General features: G+C 35.5%; 1 protein-coding gene across 1 annotated transcript; it reads left to right on the forward strand.

Annotated features, from left to right (window-relative positions):
• The first annotated feature begins 2046 nt into the window (after nucleotides 1–2046).
• Nucleotides 2047–25274, forward strand: ros1 (c-ros oncogene 1, receptor tyrosine kinase). Its single transcript, XM_065252973.2, has 28 exons — nucleotides 2047–2922; nucleotides 3008–3053; nucleotides 3142–3290; nucleotides 5128–5263; nucleotides 5349–5553; nucleotides 5626–5702; nucleotides 6267–6392; nucleotides 7649–7833; nucleotides 7918–8015; nucleotides 11318–11817; nucleotides 11899–12102; nucleotides 12193–12303; nucleotides 13923–14104; nucleotides 14209–14397; nucleotides 14501–14601; nucleotides 15010–15224; nucleotides 17216–17394; nucleotides 17479–17641; nucleotides 17765–17857; nucleotides 17942–18071; nucleotides 18159–18327; nucleotides 19374–19438; nucleotides 20134–20263; nucleotides 21988–22085; nucleotides 23234–23437; nucleotides 23518–23652; nucleotides 23773–23930; nucleotides 24146–25274. The coding sequence occupies exons 1-28, from the start codon at nucleotides 2791–2793 to the stop codon at nucleotides 24298–24300; spliced, it is 4335 nt and encodes a 1444-aa protein (XP_065109045.1). The 5' UTR covers nucleotides 2047–2790; the 3' UTR covers nucleotides 24301–25274.
• The last annotated feature ends 791 nt before the right edge of the window (nucleotides 25275–26065 follow it).

The following is a 26065-nucleotide window of genomic DNA, read 5'->3' on the forward strand; positions in this document are numbered from 1 at the left end:
AATAATTTTAAATTTCCCTGATAATCTACATCTCTTATAAAAATAATATATTTTGCAGTAGACCTTGTTTTCTAAGTACTAATGTGACAGATTAAGGGCTTTTCAGAAAACATGTGTCAATGAGTGTTACAGCAATGTACATGTGGCAAAAATGCACATAAGATAATACATGTTTTAGTTAACATTTTGTTTATAGCTACATTTAAGCAGAGACATTGAATGTTTTTTTTATAACGCAATGACAGGGCCCCCTCACAAAGTTGCTTAGGGCCCCCAGAAGGCCAGGATCGGCTCTGAGTATTAAACACGTATTTATAACGATTTTATCAGGCTCCAGAAACATTTCAAAAAGAACACAAAGAATGGCCTTCTCAGCTACCGTAGTTGCAACTCTTGTTGGGTGTTCAACGCATCACTGTTTCTGTTTTAAAAAATGATGTGCAACATTTTTTGGGGCTGAAAGCAGCCCTGGGTAGCGAGTGGGCGTGGTTTTACATATTTATTTATTTATTTATTTCGGTCTGAGTTTAAAACATTGGTCAGGTGCAGGTTGTTTATACATTGACCGGCGCATCACTGTTGCACAAGTCTGAGTTATGATCTAATGTGATTTTTATAACAAAAATACTAGTTTGCCAATGCCTAAACTATTTTAATGGGTTAAATTGTGGGATAAGAGCCTGTAAATATTGTTGTGGACAATGTAAAAAAGGTTTAGATCCAATGAACTTACCAGTTAGCAAAGATTTTGCAAAGTGGCACCACCTAGTGATTGACCACCAGGTTGAATCTTACAACTGATGATCTACCAGTAGCATCTGTGTCATTTTTTGATAAAATAATGTTAACTTGTTCATAGTAGAAACACAATTTTGGAAAGTTTTGCTTTCACAAACTAGGGGCCAATCTAAATGATGTGCTAATAATGGTACAAATGTTGTTGATGTGGGCTTGAAACTGAAACAATCCTTTTATCCAACAAATATGATCTTGGACCAAAAAAGGGTCAATTTTAAAAAAATTGAGATGTATACATTATCTAAAAGCTGAATAAATAAGTGTTTTATAGGACAATATGATATGACATTTTTTGGCCGAGATACAACTATTTGAAAATGTGGAATCCAAGGGTGCAAAAAAATCTAAATATTAAGAAAATCGCCTTAGCAACACATATTAATAATGATAAATACATTTCGATATATTTATGGTAGGTAAATTTAATGTAAATTTACAAAATGTCTTCATGGAACATGATCTTTAATTAATATCCTAATGAATATAATTTTGACCCATACAAAGTATTGTTGGCTATTGCTACAAATATATCGGTGCGACATTTGACTGGTTTTGTGGTCCAGGGTCACATATGTTCTTTAATTGTCTACTCTTTCCTTGTATATGGTTATAGTACTGTATAGAGCAGGGGTTCTCAAAGTCCGGACTCCGGTCCGGATCCGGACCCGCGTCCACTTCATATTACAAGTGCATTCATTTCTATGTGATTGATTAAATGTGTGCATTTGCTTATTTACAAATGCATATTAAACTTGTAAACCATTCGTTTAGTTCTTTTTAGATTTAAGAGTATTCCTGGTCCGAAAATAAAACGAGTTATTAAAAAATTTCCTGTGTAACGCTGTAGCCATCACACCCAGATATTATGCACAGCTCCTTCATGTACTACGGCTTTTGATCAGTAAGTCCTTATCGATCTGAAATCACTGTTGGTTTGAGTCGTTTATAACATGCATTTGAAAAAGCAACACTCGTCAAACATAATCTTTATACATAATCTTTATTATCATGAAAATACCTGAAAAACTTTTAAGAAGAGCAATATAAATACATCCAGACATTTCCTGGAGCTCCGTGTGTCTGGTTCTTCGTCTGCAGCGCATAGTGAGTTTCTACACGAGAGCGCCCCCTGGCTTTTGGATGTAACGGCATTTCACCGTAATTCATTGAGAAGCATATCATCAGCCAATTTATAGGTGCACCCCTATTTTTGGTCAGTGTCTCCGCCAACCAATCTACTTTTTTTGCCATGGTTTATGCATCTTATGGAAAACAAACTTTGCCATTTCTCTAATTAGGTTGCTCTGTATTTTGCACCTGGTTACTTTTGGCATATTTCTTGTGTTAATGTTTAAAAAAGGTTTTTACTTTAAATGCAAAATACACTTGTTATGTTTTTCCCAAACTATTTGTGTTGATTTGTTATATAAACAAGTGATTTACATAAAGTTATTACCATGCTTGACAATTTTTGTAATAACCAGTTTTTTCCGGACCCATGAAAATGATGAGAATTCAGATTTGGACCTTTGAATGTAAACTTTGAGAACCCCTGGTATAGAGTATCTTGGATATGGCACTGAATTTACATCTTTTATTTGGCAAAATTAGCACTTTTATGTCACCACATTAGATCTGTTGGCAATTACATTTTAACCATTAAATAAACACTTCCTTGTATCCCTCTACAGCGACTGTAAAGATAAGATTTTCCACACTTTACCGTCAAGTGTCATAGTTCAGCCTCTCTACTTTGATATCCACCAATGAAAGGCAGTTTTAGAGATTCTTACGAAACACCTGCTTGGTTCCCATTTGTCCTCTGGTCACACCTGTACCACGCAGACCTGGTGACTAAAGCTTTGGTTATTGCTTTGTTATTGATTGATACTTCATGTTTTGAAAGTGTCTGCTATTGTCATGTAAAAATTGACACTTGATTTCACAGTCAGAGCAGGCTGTGTTGTAAAAAAGAAGTTTGGAGTCTGAAAAATGGTAAAGATTTGCGGCAAACAGAATGAAACTATTGGTTTAGAGACTCTTTTAGCACTTTTCTGTCTATTCATTTGTCTCAAACCTTCATTGTGTGACAAATGCCTTCTTGATGCCTCAGTGCAGCTCATGGTAAGCCTCCAAGAGTTATTTATATATGAGTTTTCATTTGCTTTAACTAATGTCCAGCTAATGTTTAACTAAATTGTAATTCTAGACACCGAAAAGTGATTACGGAGAGTTCAAGAATGCCACTTGCCAAAGTAAGTGAAGCTCAAATCAAATTCACATTGTGCCTCTCAGTGTTTGTTTTCTGATTCATTTGCATTAATTCATGCCGGTTCTGCCCAGAGGATTTGTGTCAGATCACAGCACCGTATGCATCTTGGATTGGATCTCACAGTATTACTTTGACCTGGAAAGCTCTGAATCAATCGGATGTTGTGTATATTCCTCAATGGACAAGCCCTAGTTTGTCTGGAGTTTGGGCACAAGCAAAGGTGGATATCTTTGTTGATTATATTTATCATTTTGATGCGTAAAATGCTAGTGACTTTGTTTCTTTGTTTTTTATGTACTGTATCATTCTTAAAATGTCAACTTTACAAAAAGGTTGCAACTGTTAACATTATTATTGCAGAGTGAACAAACATAAACAACTATATTGTCATTAAATTAATAAATGCAGAGAAACTATTTAGCTCATTGTTAATTTATGTTAGCTAATGCATTTACTAATGTAAACAAATACAACTGAAATAAAATATTTGTTGGTTTAACTTTAAAAGTATGGAGCAGTTTCCTGGACAGGGTTTAGGTTAATCCAGGACTAGGCCTTAAATTAGGATATTTAGGTAGTTTTTAAAAACATACCTTATAAAAACAATACCTTTGTACATCTTCAGTCAAAACAATGAGACTGATATATGTTAAGTCAGTGCAAGATGTTTTTAAATTAAGGCAGCTTAAACATGCATTTTAGTCTGGGAATAGGATCACATCAGTTCAAAATATTCAAAATAAGTGTTTGGAGTGTCGTGTGTGTTGCTCGTTTTTGCAAAATATGTGTTTGTTGCATCATGTGAACCATGTGCATAACGTGTTTTGTCAAAATAAGTGCCTGCTGCACACGCGTCAAAACCATTTATGATAAAAGAGATGCTCACGTTCACAAAATACAAGCAAGACACTCCCTTAACAGTAAACTCTGATTACACATGAGATTATGCGAGGATCTGGCAAACGCGCGCGTCTCTTTTATCATAAACCCTTTAGACGCGTCTGCAGCAGGCACTTATTTTGACAAGACACGTGATAACTCGACGCGCAGAACACATATTTTAAAATTACGAACCACACACATGATGGGCTACATACATACATGTGATGAACTTCGCATCGAGCGCCCTCGAAAAAAGAAAGTGTCCCTAAGTATTCATGTTAAATCAACTTAATTCAGTTAATTCAACTTAAAAATATTTAGTTAACATTTTTTACACAACTTTTGTGGACATTTCACAAGACTTTTTTCAAATAAATCTTTGGTGTCCCCAGAGTACGTATGGAAAGTTTTAGCTCAAAATACCATATAGATAATTTATTATATATTTGTTATACCACAGGTCTATTGAATGCTGTATTCTGATTGGCTGAGAAATGTCCTGTGTGTATGCATTTATTTCTGATAACCACACACCTAACTTGTGAAATGTCTTAAAAATAGGCACCAGAGCAATGTTTGTGGTAACCGTGGTATAAGAGGAATAATTGACTCCGGTCCTTTGAATTATAAAAAAAAAAAATGCAAATAGTGGTTCGGTTTCGTTGTTGTTGTTGTTGTTTTCATGAGAATCGTACGATTTTACACGCTTAACTTTATATGAATTGATAGGAATTAGCCAACTCATAAAATATGTACGATTTCGTGTGAGATCAGACTGTATCATCCCCTTTTGACATCACAAAGGGAGCCAAATTTCAATGACCTATTTTTTCACATGTTTGCAGAGAAGGGTTTATCAAAACTAAGATCTTTTTCACATTTTCTAGGTTGATAAAAGCACTGGGAACCCAATTATAGCACTTAAACATAGAAAAAGTCAAATTTTCATCATATGTCCCCTATAACTTTTTAAATGATTATTTAATAAAATACAGCAATGCAGATTTGAAAGAGGAAAAAGTCTAAAATAAACAACACTGTACTTTTTTACTATTTTTGAGTTTCCAGGTTGAAAAATCACCATGACTTTAAGAGTGACATTTGATCTCTTAATTTTTTTTACTTTTAACATTTGTTTTTATTGAACAGTTTTTTTTCTTATGTTCCACATGTAGAACGTTACAGAATCAACATACACTGTTGAACAGCTTGAACCTTTCACCTGTTACAAGTTCAGGGTCTGGGCAGTAAAAGCAGAAGGTCACATTCGTTCACCAGAAAGCCCTTGGTATCAAACCGAACCATTTGGATGTAAGTGAACTTGAACGTAATTTCTTTCATATAAGGTTTAAAATGAATTGTCTGGAGCTACCCATTTCTGTGCTCCTTTCTAAAGTGCCATCCAGCCCTTTCATCGACAGTATTGAAAGCCTGTCTGGAGAGAGCGTGGACGTCCATTGGTCTCCACCTGAGAAACCAGGAGGACCCATTTTAGGCTTTAACCTCAACCTCACAACCAAACAACACGTCATCAGTGTAGCAACCAGTGGAAATGTTTTCTTCACCACATTCTATCCTACGTCTCATAACACCACATACAGGTAGATACAGTAATGTCTCCTGAAGATGTCATTTAAAACATTGTATTACATCTCATTTACTCTCTTATTCAGGATCTCTATAGCTGCTGTTAACAGGGAAGGTCAAGGATCTGTAGCTGAAGCCAGTACAACAACACCAGAACGAGCTGGTTAGTCTTTCACAAGAAAATGTTTATGTTATCCTGCATTAGTGACCATGATTTTGCCAAGTACAACAGATTTACGAATCAATATCGTTCGAATCAAGACAGCGGCCAATAGTTTCAGACCATTTTTTAAATGCAAATGAGCTGATCTCTGCACTAAATGGCAGTCCTGTGGTTGGATAGTGCAGATTAAGGGCGGTATTGTTCTCTTCTGACATCACAAGGGGAGCCAAATTTTACTATTTTGAACTATTTTTTCACATGCTTGCAAAGAATGGTTTATCAAAACTAAGTTACTGGGTTGATCTTTTTTGCATTTTCTATGTTGATAGAAGCACTGGGGACCCAATTATAGCACTTGAACAAGGAAAAGGCAGATTTTTATAATATGTCCCCTTTACAGACCAACAGGGTGCTCCAGAAACCTCTCCAACTTGGTTAAATCCATGTAAACATCATGTAACCAAATGTTTACACCATTCTGCAATCATTTTTTTAACTAGCATGTCAATGCATTGCTTTAAAATAAGCAGGATTCTTATTGGTCCTTTTGTGTATGTCTTTCAGATCAGGATGGAGGACGTTGGGTGTTTGCATCTAGATGGAACACATTAAGGAAAAGAGAAAAGGATGCTGATTTCTTCACTACAGCTGAATGTCTCTCTGACAGTCTAATAGAGAGCAACATCACAGGTCAATTCTGCAACAAATTTATAAATATTGAAGTCAGAGATAACAGTGTAAATTCAAACATTTCTCATTATTTTATAGCATTACAGTATTTTTTATACTGATCAATTATTTGTCACATCACCTAAAATGACCTGATTTTGCTTAAAGGTCACATATTATGCCCACTTTACAAGATGTAATATAAGTCACTGTCACAGACAGTGAGCACTTTCAGTTTAAAAATAGATCTGATTCCTGGAAATACAGTCAGAGACATCAGTATCTTTAGCCACTTTAGCTCTACAACGTGCTAACAAACACATTTAGAAAAGTTTTTAGGTAAAATTAACCAGTCAGTCAGTGGCAGTGGGCGGGGCTTTGTTTGTGTGACATCACATTTACAAGAGAATCACACAATGCCAATGGATTTTCCATAATATGTGCCCTTTAATATAAAAAACAACCTGACTAGTTACACCAATAAAATGGTAAATGACAAAGTATACTCCCACATAAAAAATACTGTAGTATGCGTTATTGCATTCTAAAGTCCAGTGGTACTCAAACTTTTTTGGTGTGCATCCCTTCGTGCCCCTCCAAAGAAAATGTATGACATAAAACATTGTAAAAATTTTTATTAAAAAACATATTAAATTATGCAGTGTAGCTCTGTTGGTTAGTAGCCTTATTTTTCTGATGTTTAATTACACAGAATTTATGAAAAAAAAAATTTTTTTTTAAGTCATAAGGGGGGGGGGGAATCACGTGGCCCCCTGGCCCCAGTTTGCTAACCACTGCTATAGTCAACTGTAGTATATTATAGTAATGAGTACAATTTGTTAACAAATAGCATAGTATTCTATAGTATTACTATAGTAAATGGATCAATGGTAGGAAATACTGTAGCATACTTTAATTTTTACTATGGTAAGATTCAAAAACAATATAATATAAACATTTTTACTAAGGTTTCCTATAGTAAATGTTAAAATAAACCACAGTTTTTTATGTTAGCTCTGTGTCAATAATTGTTTCATTTGCTGAAATTTGATTTAAAAAGTACACCTTTCACCAAAATAGTTCATATTAGTGCGTGAGTGCATATTAGTACCTCAAATGTACATATTTGTAAGAAATATGCATATCTGTACCTACATGGTACATATAAGGACCTTTTTAAAGTGTACAGCCCCAGTGACAGTGTAGATAATTTTTACCTGATCTTTGAAAGTGTCTATGCTATTTGCTTTCTAATATCTGACTCATGGTTTTTACAGGAGTGGTCATGCACTACAGTTCAAACAAGGTGTATTTTTCTGAAGGGACTCATATTTGGGTAAAAGGGGCAGAAAATCTCACTGACCACTCGGATCTTAAGCTTCTTCACTCTGCTCAACTAAAGGTCACAGCACTGACAATCGATTGGCTTTATCAGAGGATTTACTATGTTTCCAGCGGTAGGGTGGGTATTTACCTTTTGAACCTCCATCTGGATTTCATATGCTCTGTTATACTGCCATAATACACTCTTTATTTCCTGCTGCAGGTCTTTTATTGTGGTTTAGATGACTGTTCTGTTCCAGTCAGTGTAAATCTCACCCTATTCAGTGACCTTTTGAACATAATTGCAGATCCATATAATGGGTAAGTGTCCTGAAACATGTTCATTGTTTTTTAAGAGCTCAATTATATATATATATTTTTTTTTCTACATATATAAGTATGTACTGTATGCATGTTTCAAACAGATATCATTATAGAGACATGGATTGGAGCTTTAAAGGGATAGTTCACTTAAAATGTAAATTCTGTCATCATTAACCCTTGTGCCTTGTTCCAATTCACTACCCTTTCGTGTTGTTAGCGGCCAAAAAAGGCCACTAAATTAAACGGCTGTAAAAATGTATCAGATTAATATTTTTTTCACATTTTTTTGCATAAATCTGTTAATCAACCTCAGAACTGATCAAAACTACCAAATGTTTCCAAAAATTTCATGATTTTAACTCTTTAATTGCCAAGCTCATAAGTGATGCCACTGATTTGAGAAAAAAAACACAAAATCACTGATTTTCAATATAAAAAGTGATTGTGGACTGAATTTTTTTCACCCTTTTCACAGTCTTGGGCATGCCAAAAATTGATAAAAACATTGGCTTTGATGCATTTTTAGTTTTTGTGCAGCATCAGATTAAATTTTTTTCTCCCTCATTTATTGTTTGTGGCCATTTTTTCCCCATTGACTTCCATTATAACAACATTTTTTGATTGCAGAGCCATGACACCTTATTACCATGCATTTTTGATTCTTTGTGGTTTTAGTTTTTGCAAAGAGGTAAAATTTGTCATTTTTACTGTTGATCACCATGTGGCACAATTAACCCTTTAGTAGCCTGTGCAAAAAAAAGAGCTTGAATTCTGGATTGTACATTGAGTTATATGGACTATAACAGCATATTAGAGAGAGAGAGAGAGAGAGAGAGAGAGAGAGAGAGAGTGTGTGTGTGTGTGTGTGTGTGTGTGTGTGCGTGCGTGCGTGCTTGCATGTGTGTGCGTCTGTGTGGAAAAATCTGTAAAAAATCTTCTCTTCATCAGATTTATTAACAACATTTATTATGAACCAAAATGCAAAAACAACTTCAAATAAACTGAACAATGAAGCAAGAGTAGAGGATGGATGGAGAACTAAACAATCAAACTAATTTTTTGGTGTGTATATGTGTACGTGTGTGTGTTCAGTCTTTTTAGCAGGACTTGCAGCATATTACTTGGTGCTCTCTGCAAGTGTGTCTACCACAACGGATACAAATGCTGACTGTTCTTTTTTTGGTTCTGTACACCACTTGCATGTTCCCCTCTTCACTCCTGAGCTGCTGGTGCCTGCTGGTGTCTGTGGATTTGTGTCTAGAGGGACAGCTACAGGAGACTAAATCCCTCACCAGTGCAGCACTAACTGGTGCGCGAGGGAGGTGCTCTCTCCTCAATACTAACACTAACCCTACACACACACACACACACACACACACACACACACTCGTACACACACACACTCGTACACACACACTCGTACACACACAATGGTTTTATAGTCCATATAACTCAATGTACAGACCAGAATTTATGCTCTGTTTTTTTGCACAGGCTACTAAAGGGTGAATGGTGCCACATGGTGATCAACAGTAAAAATGACAAATTTTACCTCTTTGCAAAAGGAAAAGGCACAAAGAATCAAGAATGCATGGTAATAAGGTGTCATGGCTCAGCAATCAAAAAATTTTGTTATAATGGAAGTCAATGGGGAAAAAATGGCCACAAACAATAAATGAGGGAGAAAAAAATTTAATCTGATGCTGCACAAAAACTAAAAATGCATCAAAGCCAATGTTTTTACCAATCTTTGGCATGCCCAAGACTGTAAAAAAGGTCAAAGAAAATCCAGTCCACAGTCACGTTTTATATTGAAAATCTGTCATTTTGTGTGTTTTTTTTCCCCAAATCAGTGACACTACTTATAAACTTGGCAATGAAAGAGTTAAAATCATGGAATTTTTGCAAACATTTGGTAGTTTTGATCAGTACTGAGGTTGATTAACAGATTTATGCAAAAAAAATGTGAAAAAAATTTCATCCGATAAATTTTTACAGCAGTTTAATTTAGTGGCCTTTTTTGGCCGCTAACAACACGTAAGGGTGGTAAATTTGCCCACGGTATATTGTTAAGTTTTTGAAAAATTTCAAAGCATTTTCTTAAAATATGTGTAAATATAAGATTTGTCACCAAAAATCATTCAATTTGCTGAAACACAGAGAAAGTTGTGGCCAAATTAAGACAAAAAAATTGCAAAAATGGCCAAAAATGGCCCCAACAACACATAAGGGTTAACTTACCCTCATGTTGTTACAAACCTGTATTAATTTCTTTGTTCTGCTAAACACAAATGGGTGATTCTCACGAAATCCAGATTTAGAAGGTGTCCAGCATCAGAATTTTTAAAAAGCCCTTGAAGCTATTTTTTTCACATTTAAGATTAAGGTCTGAACTTACTATAACCATTATTTTTAGAGGATTAAAAATATTTCCTATAGAATTATCAAAAATTATCAGCAACATGATATTACATTAAATATATCCATTTACAAACTCATTTTTCGGTAATGAGAACTAAAAAGTTGTCTAGGTACTATGACAAACAAAATTTCAACTTTTATCTGAGAAAAAATAAGAACTGCTTACCTGGTAGTCATCTTGAGTGTCACAGTCAATTATGTCCCTTCCAACAATTTTTTTTTTGTTGAAAATGTTAGTTCCTCGAGGGCTTAAACAATGATTGAAGATTGTTGCGGAGGATGAGAAAATTGGTCTTGGACACATTTATATTCCTTATTATTGTCTCTACTTTTACCAATGATCACCAAATACCACATGTTTCTTTATTGTAAATGTTTATAGTATAGCATGCACTGAATATATATTTTTTATTGTTTTAAATTATAAATCTTTCCATGTCAAAGAACCCAAATCCAGTCATGGACACGTTGCGGTAATGAAAAGTGGAAAAAAAACAAAATTGGTTTGTATGATGTCATTTGAAATCATGTGCAAAATAGTACAAGATGTTTGTGTATGCATTTTATTTTGATAGAATTTACTTTTTTATCAAAATGTTTCATCACGCCTCATAAGTCTCATGTCGTGTGAATCACCCAAAGATATTTTGAGCAATGTTTTGAGCACCATTGAGTAGTTTTTTATCCTACTATGGAAGTCAATGGTGCTTTTGTTTCCTGCTTCATTACATCTTTGTAATTTATACAGGTTTGTAACAATATATGGGTAATTCATTTCATTTCAGTTTATTTTTCGGTGAACCATCCCTTTAAGATTATATTTGATCATTTTATAACCAGTTAAATTTCTTTAAAATGTAAAAATTATGTTTTGTCAGCTTTTTATTCTTGCTGATGCCCAACGGTATATTCCGCACCCCTCTTCACGGCCAACAAGATGAGTTAACACAAATTGTGAACACATCGACAAATGCTTTGTATGACTTGGTGGTCAGTTTTCCCAATAAGAGGCTGGTTTTTCACGACAGAAAGGATCAGATGCTCAAAGCCGTGTCTTTGGATGGCTTACACGCGGTTACACTGTACACAAGCGTTACGTTTGAAGCGACCAGTATTGTTAACGAGGACGATTTCTTCATGCTCACCAATGGATACGCACTTTACAAACAGGTTGGCCATGGTCAGGTGGCCATCTTTAATGAATTCTCTATGGACTGTGATATCTTTAGTCAGTATGAAGGCTTTGGTAATCTCTGCTATTTTAGTCCGTCTGCCCAGCCTTACCCTGTGCCACAAAGGCCGAGAAATCTCAGAACCCTATTCGGATCAGATAAGGCCAATCTGTACTGGGATCAACCTGAAAATATGATCGGAGCAAGTGAGTAATAAAGTTAATATTTTATAAAAAAAAAATTGTCATTCATTTTTAAAGTTTTATTGATCTCATACTGCATTGTAGGTTCATCTGCTTGGCAAAATTGGACTTATTCTGTAAACTGCTCGTTGAATGGGCTGCTGGTGACCAGCTTTAGCGGTGTTACTGGCACACATGTAACTGTGTCAGATCTGCAAAGTTCACAGCGGTACGGTGTGTCTGTCAGGGCTTGTTCTCCTGGTGGATGCTTTACATCCGTCTCATATGAAGGATCAACTCTTCACGCTGGTGACTTGATCTTTGATTTTTACCTAAAACTTTATCACAGTGTTTACAAAACTACTTACACATTATGGGATTTCTTGTCTTTTTATTTAGCGGATGAGGCACCATATATAGCTGCTGCCGCTCAGTATGGTATCTGGAAGCAGGATTTGGATAGCAATGAACTTCTTGAAGAACTGGTGACTAATATTAAAGATGTAAAAGGTAAGATTGACAGATTATATAGAGAGTGACTTCGAAAATCAATAAACAACATTTGTGATAGTCGCACGGGTATATTTGTAGCAATAGTCAACAATTCATTGTACGGGTCATTTTTTTACGCCAAAAATCATTATGATATTAAGTAAAGATCATCTTCCATAAAGATATTTTATTTTCCTACCGTTAGTATATATAAATGTATTTATCATTAGTAATGTGTGTTGCTAAGGACTTCATTTGGACAACTTTAAGTTTAACTTTTCTAGGGAACACATTATTTTATAAAGACTTACTGTACACTACACTGTAGGTACGGGGGCCTTACAAAAGGCTGATCATATTTGGGGGTCCTTGCTTGGCATTGTAAAGGGTGAAAAAACCTGCACTAAGCAATTCAAATTGAAGCTTTAATATCTATTATTTTATAGTTTTGATTACTTTTTCTTATTATAAAATTACTTGGTTACACTTTATTTTTAGGCATCACTGTTACAGTGTAATTATATATTTAAGTACTAATAATCATCAACAACATGTACTTACTGTAGGGTTGAGGTTAGGATTAGGGTTTGGTTTAGGATTAGTTGCATGTAATTATGCATAATTAACTGTCATTAATATAATAATTACATGTAACGTGTAACAAAGACACCGTAAAAGAAAGTGTTATTAATTATTTTGATAATTTAATTATCAATAGTAATGTGGAAAATAGTAATAGTGTGTGTCCAAGTTGTTGAGTTTTACACTGTAAAAAGTCGGATCAACTTAAAAAAAATTACTTCAATTGTAACACCTAAAAATTTAAATTAATATAAATATAAATAAATATATGTAATAAATAATATGAATATATATATATATATATATATATATATATATATATATATATATATATATATATATTACCTATACATATACATATATATATATATACATACAGATAATTTATTATAAAATATTAAAATTGCCACTTTATAGGTGTGAGCAAAAATGTGTCGTTTTGGGGTGTGTCCTTTAAAATGTAAATGAGCGGATAAATGCAAACACTGATTGCCATAATGGTGGTTTGTTGAAATTGAAACTCAATTGTGCTGTCAATTATTTTTTTTCTCTCTTTCTCTTTGCACTACATGGCAGTGCCGTGGTTGGATAGTGCAGATTAAAGGGGATTATTATTATAATAATATCCCCTTCTAACATCAGAAGGGGAAGCAAATTTCAATTACCTATTTTTTACGTGCCTGCAGAGAATGGTTTACCAAAACTAAGTTACTGGGTTGATCTTTTTCACATTTTCTAGGTTGATAGAAGCACTGGGGTCCCAATTATAGCACTTAAACATGGAAAAAGTCAGATTTTCATGATATGTCCCCTTTAAAGCAGCTTTATAAAGAATACTGCATAATAACCCTTATGAGTGGGATAAAGGGGATTGTAATAAGGAAAACACTTCATGCTAAATTGTTTTAACAAGTACACATTTGTCTACATAAATGTGTCCAAACGTACTGTACAATATTTAATACAATTTTGTGACATTTCATACTAAAAAGCCTTCTGTAAATGTATAAGTGAATGTAATGGATAACACATTTACCTGCTTTCATGTGGAAAAGACATTGACTGGTATAATGGAACAATCTACTGGACCAACAGCTCAGGCCACATTAACTGGGTTGAACTAGCTGACCCGTTTGTGAGTAAGAGAGTCATGACAAATCCATTATCACTAAAGGCTGAATCTGTGGCGTTTGACTGGCTTGGTCAGTATCTATACTGGAGCTGCAACTCAAATCAGGTACATCCATATGATGTTTAATATCAACTTTGAACAGTGTGACTTAAAAAAAAAACACTGAAAACAAAAGAAAACTGTTGGACATATTTGTCCCCCTTTATTAGATATGCAGAGGGTCTACATCGAAGGATGTTGAGGTATTTTTCCAGGCAGATGATGAGATTCTCAGTTTGGTCATCGATTCATTGAATGCTGCCATCTACTGGACCACTAAAATATCTGTGGAGAGTTGTAGATTGGATGGAGGTGGTTATCAACTTCTGGATAAAATGAGCGTGTTCTCTGGAAGAGAGGTGAGATGTGCACATCAAATTGATATTAGAGTCTTATAGGCACTTAAAGCCTGGCAGATAAATTTTATATCGACAACAAATGTGTTAAATACACTTGTCGTAGGTTGCTGGAATCACTTTGGATGTGATGGAGAGAAATCTTTATTGGCTGGTGAAGGATGGTACACTGTTACATCTGTACAGAGCAAACTTTAGCAGAGACAGGTTGGTACAGAGCAAATATTTAAAAAAATGTCAGATCTTATAAAGGATTGTTAAAATGATTGCTATAGACCGTTTCATCGGGCGCACGTGCGGTGACGCGATAAGCGTCTGGTCCGAACTTTACTTCCGGTTTCTGTTTGTTTAATAGTCTAACTAGTTGCTGAAACTGAACTCTTAAACAAACACCTCGTCGAAAATAACAAATGTTTTGGGTTCCTATGTAATCTACGTGTTGTTTATTTTGCTTGTTATATAAATAAACTACTTTAAAAGGACTTTGTTGTAATTTATTCTTCGCTGAGTTTACCGGAAGTTACGTGATGACCACGAAAGCCGCTTGTTTATGTTGTTACTGCTGAAACCGTTTATATGTGAATAAATAAGTACCCATTTGATGTTACTTTAAAGGATGCAAGAGCCTAAAGTGGTAGAATATGTCAAATGGACCACATCTCAAATCTTGAATCATCAAGTGGGCTACTACAGTGGACGACTTGTGTGGCTGGATGAGAATAAACAGTTGAGGATTCAAGAGGTGAACCAAAAAACCAGTGTCCATATGTCTTCCAGTAACACACTGACAGCGTTTACCATAGTACAGAAGATGCTTAAACCTCTGCCAGGTAAAGTAGCCCACATCTCATTGCACATTACAACTTTGTGCACATTCCAACTCTGTGTAAAATTATTTCAGAGGATTGTTTCTAAACGCATTATAAATGTAAGAAATGTATTGCTGAAACACATTACGAAGACTGTAAACTATTTAGTATCAGTGGCGGCTCTTGACTGCTCATCCAAGGGGCACAAATTCAAAATATGTGTTCAGAGTGTCATGTCACGCAAGACACTCCCTTAACAGTAAACTCTGGTTACACATGAGATTATGAGAGTATCTGGCAAACGCGAGCATCTCTTTTATCAAAAACCCTTTAGACACGTCAGCAGCAGGCAAAACACGTGATGCACATAGGATCACTCGACGTGCAGAACACATATTTTAAAAATTATGAACCACACACACGACGGGATACATACATGTTGTGACAAACTTCGCATTGAGCACCCTCAAAAAAGAAGTCGCTGGCAGCCGCTCCTTAGTACTGAACTGTGGAGTTATACCATTAAACGTCGACAGAGGACACGAGCCCAGCGTACCTGACCTTTTTTTTTATTTTTTGATAACTTATTTTATTTATTTGCCTTTTTTTTATAATGTAAATTTGGCTGGATAATATCACATTTTTCTGTGGTGTCACAAACTGAGAACACATTTCATATCAGACTTTACACGAACTTTAAAGGGATAGTTCACTCAAAAAAATTAAAATTCTGTCATCATTTACGCATCCGCATGTTGTTTTAAACCTGTATGAATTTTTTTTCTGATGAACACAAAAGAAGATATTTTGAAAAATGATGGTAATCACACTGCTGATTGTAACCATTGACTTCCACAGTAGAAAAAAACAATACAATGAAATTCAATGGGTACCATCAACTGTGTTCTTACCATCATTTATCAAAATATCTTCTTCATCATTTATCACAATACTTCCATAATATTTGTTTTCCTACTATGGAAGTCAATGGTTACAATCAGCTGTGTGGTTACCATCATTTATCAAAATATCTTCATAATATGTGTTAATCAGAAAAATAATCATACAGAGTTATTTATGAGCTTTACCTTTAAAGGAATAGTCCATTTTCTTAAAAGAAAAATCCAGATAATTTACTCTCCACCATGTCATCCAAAATATTGATGTCTTTCTTTGTTCAGTCAAGATGAAATTATGTTTTTTGAGGAAAACATTCCAGGATTTTTCTAATTTTAATGGACTTTAATGGACCCCAACACGTAACAGTTTTAATGCAGTTTAAAATTGCAGTTTCAACAGAGTTTCAAAGTACTCTAAACGATCCCAAACGAGGCATAAGGGTCTTATCTAGCTAAACAATTGTCATTTCTTACAAGAAAAAAAACGTGCAACCTCACATAATTGCGTAATGCGGTGGAAAGGTCACGTGATACATGAAATGCACATTTGCGGACCATTTTAAACAATAAACTGACACAAAGACATTTAATAAGTATCATTCAACATACAACAACGTGGGAACGGTCCTCTTTCTCCACACTTGTAAACACTGGGGCGTAGTTTTGCATACGTCATCCGTGACCTCTTGACTTGATGACGGATTATGTGAGGTCGCGCTGGCGCGTCACAGGACCAGAGATAGACAAGAAGTTGTGTTTTAAAAGTGCATATTTTTCTTGTCAAAAATGACAATTGTTTCACTAGATAAGACCCTTATCGCTTTTTTGGGATCGTTTAGAGCTCTTTGAAACTGCAATTTTAAACTGCATTAAAACTGTTAAGTGTTGGGGTCCATTTAAGTCCATTAAAATGAAAAAAATCCTGGAATGTTTTCCCAAAAAACATAATTTCTTCTCGACTGAACAAAGAAAGACATCAACATTTTGGACGACATGGTGGTGAGTAAATTATCTGGATTTTTTAAAGAAAATTGACTAATCCTTTAAGTCATCATCTGCCAAACATTCATGCAGTTTAAAGTGAGCACTTTCATGTGTCTGTGTGTGTTGCAGATGGGTTCCTGTCTCCTCCTGTAGTTATTCCACCTGCAGTTCCCAAAACCTCTGTTCATCTTGAAGGCAATCACACGTTTTTCCAGATACTCTGGGATGCCAGTAATACTGACTTTGGGAATGTGTTTTATTGTGTGGTGTCTAATGGACTGTCACAAAATGTGAAACGACTTCAAAATGTACATCACTTTTCTTAATAAGATATAAGAGTGTTTTTAAAGAGAAAAGTATTAATAATCGTCTTTTTGATTCCTTTTTTACAGAACTACCCAAGCAGATATTGTCACCCTGCCAATACAATTTCTGAGCCAGTCATAAATGTGACCAGATTTAAGCCGGACAGTGAATTTAACGTCACCATTACTCCCTTTTCATACTGGGGTAAAGGGGAATCAACAAGCACGATTCTCCATACACCAGGAAAGGGTAAGGATGCTTGATTTATTATTTATAATATGTACTATAAATCAGTTTATATATGCAACAATAATATCAAAATAAAGAAAGCTCAAATAGGACTATGTGTAATCTAACTCTGTAATCCAACAGGCTCTCCAAAACAATCTGACATGACGTTGGTTATTGTAATCATAGCAGTGTGTGTCAGTATTGCACTTATTATTATCATCCTGTCTGCAGTCTGTAAGTAAAAGGGATACAACTATAGAAAAAATTTTTACGCTTTACTAGACTTAACTGCATGTTATTTTCATTGTTTTTCTGTAGTTTGGCACAGACGTCAACATAAAAAGGATCATGGGACATCTACACAAACCGGTGGGCATATCCACAGCGATGAGGAGTTGGAGTATATCCGAGGTTTGGTTGGTCTTGGGAACGCTTGCTATGCCGTCAGGTGAACAAGAATGTCACATCCAGTGTCCAAGGTTTTTTTTATTGTTTCTAATTGCAAGTGTATTTATATTGAAATAAATGTCTCCAGTGCCATACCTGCCCAAAGAGAGATCGAGTCCATCCCCGTGTTTCCCAGGGACTGTCTGAAGCTCCAGAAGTTGTTGGGAAGTGGAGCGTTTGGAGAGGTTTATGAAGCTATCACAGTTGGCAGCCAACTCACTGCTGGAGTCATGCCAGAGATGAGAGTGGCTGTTAAGGTACATCTGAATGAATACTTCAGGGATACTTTAGGGATGTTTATATAGGCTTCTCTAAATGTCCGGTATGTTGTTTGATGAATGCCTTTCAATCTCCAGGAATTTGCATTTTCATTTTCTCATTGCACTTGCAAATATTGCATAGTGTAAATCTTATAAATAAGCCTTAGGTTGACTTCCGTCAGCATGTGTAAATACTCTGTGATGCTGACAAACATTGCTGTTCATTTGAGTGTCCTGAGCATTGTGATTTAGGAGTGGGAAGTTTTATTACTTTGCATTTCTATTTGCCGATGCAAATAAGGCACCTCAAACATGCATTTTAGCCTGGGACTAGGATAAACCTGGTCTAGGAAACCGCCCCTTAATTAGTTTAGTTTGAAAGGTTAATTCCTAACTTCTGTAATGGACCAAGTATACTTCTTCAGGGGCCGTTCACATATCGCGTCTTTTGTGCGCTCAAGTTTGTTATTTCAAATGTATGTGAGCTCATAACGGTACTTTTACACGGGGCAAAAGCGTTAACGCTTGACAGAATTCTTGTCTGAAGCATGGCCAACAGCCAATCACAGTGGCCGCAACAAATGCTCTGGTATTGCATAAACGTAATTGGCTGGTTCGCACTAGGTTATTTGAAGAAGGCGATCTGATTGGCGCATTGGTGCTTGAAAAGTTGAGAAGTGTTCAACTTCTGCCGCGAGCAACGGCAGTGACACGACGGCGATGGATCCACAATTCAGTTCGGCGATGCATGACGTCATTGAAAGTAAATGAGAAGCGTTACCGCTTACGCCCGGTGTGAACGTACCGTAATGAAAGCGACGCTATTGCAACACGCACGCGATGTGACTCACTCGTTTTTTTCCAGGTGTGTCTGCACCGCATTGAGCTAAAAACATCTCAATTTTTCAGAATGCCGCAAGTACACGGCAGGTCATGTGACGAGAACCTAAAAACGCTAGGCGCGACATGTGAACGGCCCCTTAGACACTATAAATCTTTCTGCAAACACAATTGGTGCCCGTTTGGAATTTATCTCTTGACAGACACTGCGCAAAGGAGCCAGTGAAAATGAGAAAGTTGAATTCTTGAAGGAGGCTCATCTGATGAGGTATAAACAACATTTTCTCTCAGGATCACATTAAATTATCACAATCATACTTTTTTTATACAACCCAGTCTGTGAAATTACAGTTAAAGGTGCAGTGTGTAAATTTTAGAAGGATATTTTAACAGCAATGCAATATAATATAGATAACTATGTTTTCCGTGATGCATAAAGACCTTACAAAATGAACTGTATTGTTTTTATTACCATAGAATGAGTCGTTTTTATCTATATACACCGTGGGTTCCCTTACACGGAAGCCGCCATTTTGCACCATCATGTTTCTACAGTAGCCCCAAATGAACAAACTGCTCTACAGAGCGCGTTAGTCACTACGTTGTCTGAGACCATGACATGTTTATCATGTGACGGCCACCATAGCTTCTCTATGTGCTTCGAAAGGGAGGGTGCAATTTGCAACCCTACCACTAGATGCCGCTAAAATGTACACACGGCACCTTTAAAGTCATTTTTGTGATTTACAGTTTTTTACATCAAACATGCTACATAAAGACTTTCTGTGAATACATAACTATTAGGGATACTGACTAAGGCCATGTCAAAAATTGAAACAATGTAAAAAAAAATCAATTGGCTACTTCTCATCATTAGATTACGAGTCTTTAGGGTGAATTTCACAGAGTCACATATTGTCTAAGATATTGGAACATGTTTATGATTTTTTACTTTTTTTATAGCCAGTTTAATCATACTAACATCCTGCGTTTGCTTGGAGTCTGTCTGCTGAATGAACCTCATTACCTCATCCTGGAGCTGATGGAGGGAGGAGACCTCCGTTCCTACCTGATTGGAGCTCGACCTACCCATGTAAGAGTCTCATTGAAGTAGCAATTACATTGAAATAAAAAAAATTCTGGTCCTTTAGTTTGTAAGAACACACAAACGTCGAGGTCACACTGTTATGAATGTGAGATTTCATTACATTTCTGGTTTGAAAGACTCGGGAACAGGCACGTGCACAGATAGGGCTCAACCTGTGCAGAACACATGCCCTTTTTGTCCTTACACTCCGAAGTGCCCTTTTTTGGAGGTGTTTTATTTTTTATTTTTTTATATATAAATTAATGCTATTGTTAATCACTTACGTCTGTCTGTGTGTTTTACAAATATATTTATCAAATAAAATTATTAAAAAACTAAATATTTTTGGATCCGCAAAAAACTGTCTGTCAAACCTCTTAACTCCGCCCCCTGAGTGCAGCGAGCTGAAGTTCCACAGCAGTCAGAGCAGCTGAACGTCTTGCAACGGTAAATAAGTATCTTGTTGTTTGAGTACAATGCTGTCTCATTACGAAAGAAACACTAGTATGTATATAACGGCGCATGTTTTATAAATTTGAGCAGAGCCTAATTTTCCAGACGGGATTGGTCGAGTGGGCAATCAGGGGGCACTTAGGGCTCCAAACTGTGACCAAATTGAGTTTTTGACAAAGCGCGAGCAGTTTTTAAACAAGTGTTCACCCATGTGAAGGGCACCCGTGACAACAATACGGAATGCACGGTCGGGTTTTTATCGCTTTTTTTGCATGACGCGTCTCAATCGTTAAACTAAAGTCAACACATCTCACGCGAAAAGACGCGCCCGCGCGGGTAAATGTCTAGCCTACATTAACACCAAAAACATATCAGATTACAAAGGTCTTAGACATCAGATGCCCAGTTGGGAAAACTGGATAGAGACGAAAAACGTGTAAAGGATACAAGTATGTACATTATATTGCCCTGTCACTCATTACAATATGCAATCTGGATATAATTTATTGTATATGCATGTATCTTATGCATTGAATTAGTCAAGGGAGTTGTATGATTATTTGGTTCATAACTTTTTATTCTGAAATCAACTGCATAGAGTTAAGTCTATTTAGTATTTAGTATATTTTTCAGTAATGCAGTTATTTGCACCTTCAAAAGACCAAGGTTCCTGGTCCTCAGCACAGTTTTTGCCAGGTAGGCAGATACATGTTGAATATGCTTATGGTATGGCTATAGTATAGTATAATCTCCTATTTTGATCTTTAATCTCCTATTTCCCCCTCTTCTCAATCACATACATAAACATGTTAACAATATAATAAAAATTAGCTTATAAAACCAAACAGAATACCTTTTTTTCTTCAAACATATTTTTATGTAACTTTATGTATGTAAGCAGAGGAAAAAATTAAAATTAATATATTCTACAATTAAATAAGAGCGAGTACACAAGAGCACTTCACAAACACATGACTACAAATAGGCCTAATACAGACAAACACCCAGGATGTAAATTGTTAAAGCCAACTTACAAGGGCAGATATCGTTTGCACTGTATAATGCCAAGCTATCATAAAATGTCATTTTTCATTCATTAATAGTGATTTTTTTCAATCATTAATAGCGAATAAATATAAAGCTATTAAGATGATTATTAAGTGATATTTATTTGGAGGGGGTGCCCTTTTTCAGTTTCAGCACATGCCCCTCAAAAGCTCTGTGCACGGCCCTGCTCGGGAATGCTTTAATAACATCTCCAGTCTTATATCCTACAGAACCACAGGGAGCTACTGAATGTAACCAGCCTTCTGGACATCAGTTTGGATGCCTCCAAAGGGTGTGCTTATTTAGAAAGGAAGCGCTTTGTTCATAGGTAAAATCTTTTGGTATTATTCATATTTCAACTACATTTAAAGGGGACATATTATGAAAATCAGATTTTTTCCATGTTAAAGTGCTATAATTTGGTTCCCAGTGCTTTTATCAATCTAGAAAATGTGAAAAAGGTCAACCCAGTAACTTAGTTTTGGTAAACCATTCTCTGCAAGCATGTGAAAAAATAGGTCATTGAAATTTGGCTCCCCTTGTGATGTCAGAATGGGATAATATTGTCCCTTAATCTAACCAACCATTTAGTGAAGAGATCAGCTCATTTGCATTAAAAACGGCACATTTTTGCTCCCACCTAAAACGTGGCAGTTTTAACATGTTATAATAAATTATCTGTGGGTTTTTTTAGCTAAAACTTCAAATATGTACTCTGGAGACACCTTCTGATAAAAGTCCCCTTTAAAAAAAATGTTATAGAAATGAACATTATTTCCTATCTGTTCATTGATAATCTAAATAACCTTTCTTCACTACAAAGAATCTCTTGTAAAACAAAAATGTTAAGGTTATTTATGGAACCATGCAGCTAAAAATGTTTGTATAGCGTCATACAGCACCTTTATTACTTTTTTAAAGGTGCAGTAATTTTTAGAAGGATCTCTTGACAGAAATGCAAAATAATATACAAAACTATATTATCAGGGGTATATATATATATATGTGTTTATTACCTTAGAATGAGAACTTTTTATCTACATACACAGAGGGTCCCCTTACATGGAAGTCGCCATTTTGTGCCGCCATTTTTCTACAGAAGCCCTTAACGGACAATTTTTTTACTAAGTTGTCTCCGATGATGACATGTTTGTCCGGTGGTGGCTGCCGTAGCTTCTCTGTGTTTCAAAAGCGAGGGGTGAACAGTGGACTAAGCCGTAGGTTGCAATTCGCAACTTTACCACTAGATGCCACTAAAATGTACACACTGCATCTTTAAATGCAGTCTGCAATAACTTTTATCCACTACGAAGAACCTTTGTGCAATACAGTGGTTTTGTGGATATTAAACTTTTTTTATAGAACCATACAGCCTGACTGATGTCTTTAAGGAACCTTTATTTAAAGCTGTCTACTCTCCATTAGAAGACATAGAACTGTATTCAATAGTGCACTGTATCAATTTCTTGTGTACAGAGATATTGCCGCTAGGAACTGTTTGGTTTCAGTAAAAAGCTACACAGACCCAAACAGAGTCATTAAAATAGGCGACTTTGGATTGGCCCGTGATGTGTACAAGAATGACTACTACAGGAAAAAGGGTGAAGGTTTATTTCCGGTTCGCTGGATGTCACCAGAGAGTTTAACAGATGGAATTTTCAACAAATACTCAGATGTCTGGTAAATATTGACAATATTGCTGCTACTTTTTTGTTAGGATTCATGTCCTATCATGAAAACTTTTTTTTACATATTATCAGGGCGTTTGGTGTGCTCCTGTGGGAGATTATGACATTAGGAAAGCTTCCATATCCAACATACACCAACCATGAAGTCTTAAGCTACATTAATGCCGGTGGACGACTGCCTTTACCAACAGGGTGTCCTAAGAGTTTGTGAGTTCAATAAATAATTGTTAAATATGTTGACTGAAAACAAAGACATAACAATTGCTTTAAACATGTATTGTATTGTTTATATCATGTTTTGTTTTGTTTTATTATATTATATTATAGGTATAATCTGATGATGGACTGTTGGAAAAAGGGGCCAAATGAAAGGCCAAGCTTCCAGGACCTAAAGGAAACCCTGCATAAATTGCGAGATTACGAAGCAGATCAAATAGGCGAAAATATGATTGCATGTCATGTAAACCAAGCATACCAAGAAGATGGTAAGAAACAATCATGTTTAAATGTTTTCTATCTCTTCTTTTATATACCCTTTAGAACCACTTTGTATTGTCAATATATAAGCTTTCCTTTTCACCTAAAAAAAACCATATGATTAGGTTTCTCAAAATCCTCTGGATTAAATTGCATTGCAAACTTAACCTATTTTGCAAATTGGTACAAATGTACTAATAGTATCTGTTTTTGGTTTTGTCAGAGGAGGAGGTCTGCACAAGGGTGGATGAAGATGAAGATGTAGAAACAGGACTTTCTCCTGTGCTCAACAACGATGGACTGAATTACTTGATGTATCGAGCTGAGAGTCCAGACAGTGTCAAAACAGACAATTCCACACTGTCAGATGACAGATAAGACTAGGAAACCACATTTCACAAGACTTTTTTAAGATGTCAAATAAATATTTGGTATAACATGTTAAAATTGACATTTGTAGGTGAAAATGTGCCGTTTTGGGTGTGTCCTTTAAAATGCAAATGAGCTGATCTCGGCACTTAATGGCAGTGCTGTGGTTGGATAGTGCAGATTAAGGGGCGGTATTATCCCCTTCTGACATCACAAGGGTAGCCAAATTTCAATGACCTATTTTATCACATGCTTGCAGAGAATGGTTTACCAAAACTAAGTTACTGGATTGTTCTTTTTCACATTTTCTAGGTTGATAGAAGCACTGGGGAACCAATTATAGCACTTAAACATGAAAAAAGTCAGATTTTCATGATATGTCCCCTTAAAAAGTAACATTACGTATACGTATACATATCAGATGCACTAAAGCTACAAAACTGTACCAAATTTGCTTTAGATATATTTAAAAAAGGTCATTTTAATAGTAGATTAAACTCCGTTCCGCGTTTTAGCTACAGCATTGACTTTCACGCTGCTGCGTCCTCAAATCCATTCCATTTAGCTCATCAGAGTCGATATAATTTAAACTCCATTTCGTGTTTTCACTACTTTTGCCTGTTGCGCTCCTACAACAAAACAAGGTAAACAAAGCTCTTAGGCTATAAAACAATTGTTTAATGAAAAGGCACCAGAATACAAGAAAAATTTATCTACTCCAGGAAATGTTTCTAGACTCTCATTTTGGAAAAAAAGATGATTATCAAATATATAATCTGCAGAGAAGTATTACTTGTTCCCTTGTTGCCATAAAATGTAAAAATCGCGTCATTATTTTGAAAAGAAAGTTTGTTTCCCCATGTAAGACCCAGAGGATGTCCTCTTGACCGAACAGTAGGATTCAAATAGGTTGAACAAATTGTGCTTGACTTAGAGATCTGAAACTCATGTTCATTATATAGAAGACAAAAATGAATTGATGGGACTCTATCTATATTTATTAATCATTACCATTTGACAGTAGCAGAATAAAAGTACAGTTTTGTTCATTAGAAATCTTTACATATACTCTTAAAGTACTAGTTACAAAAATATTTACTCAAGAAAATATAACAAATTAAATGTAATTCAATACTACCCACCTCTGATGTCAAGATGCACAGCTGATAACCATATTAGGCCTACATACATCTGAATTATTCTTATGACTCAAATGTTTCAATATTTATTTGTTTGTTTATCCAAAATTACTTGTTTATATGGGAGTAAATCTTCACTTTATTTACAATAATCTACTTTATTTATATAAACTGTTCATGTATTTGTTGAAAGTCTAAGGGATGGTTTCCCGGAAAAGGATTAGCTTAAGCCAGGACTAGGCCTTAGTTTAATTAGGAAATATAACTAGTTTTAACAAACAATAGTTAATGTATTACCTAACATGAACAAACCATGAGCAATACATTTTGTTACAGTATTTATTAATCTTTGTAAATGTTAGTTAATAAAAATAAAGCTTTAAATTGTTTGTTCATGTTAGTTCTCAGTGCATAAACTAACGTTAACAAGATTTTAATAAAGTCTTAGTAATTGTTGAATTTAAAGCAACACCAAAGAGTTTTTTTTACCTTAAAATAACGCTTCCAAAACAGTTTCAGTCGTTCATCCACTCTAAACAGGGTGAACAGCACTTTCACATTCGCTTTGCAGCCCTCTATCGGCCAAAACCGCACTAAAGAAGTTTCCAACCGTCGGGTAGCGGTCCTGTAGTCCG

The sequence above is a fragment of the Paramisgurnus dabryanus genome, chromosome 17 (assembly GCF_030506205.2).
Source record: "Paramisgurnus dabryanus chromosome 17, PD_genome_1.1, whole genome shotgun sequence".
Lineage (NCBI taxonomy): Eukaryota > Metazoa > Chordata > Actinopteri > Cypriniformes > Cobitidae > Paramisgurnus > Paramisgurnus dabryanus.

Excerpts from the sequence above, each read along its gene's own strand:
- ros1 (XM_065252973.2), top strand. The coding sequence starts at position 2,791 with ATGGTAAAGATTTGCGGCAAACAGAATGAAACTATTGGTTTAGAGACT. Across the intron at positions 23,438-23,517 it reads AACAAATACTCAGATGTCTG|GGCGTTTGGTGTGCTCCTGT; the intron begins GTAAATATTGAC and ends ACATATTATCAG. Across the intron at positions 23,931-24,145 it reads CCAAGCATACCAAGAAGATG|AGGAGGAGGTCTGCACAAGG; the intron begins GTAAGAAACAAT and ends TGGTTTTGTCAG.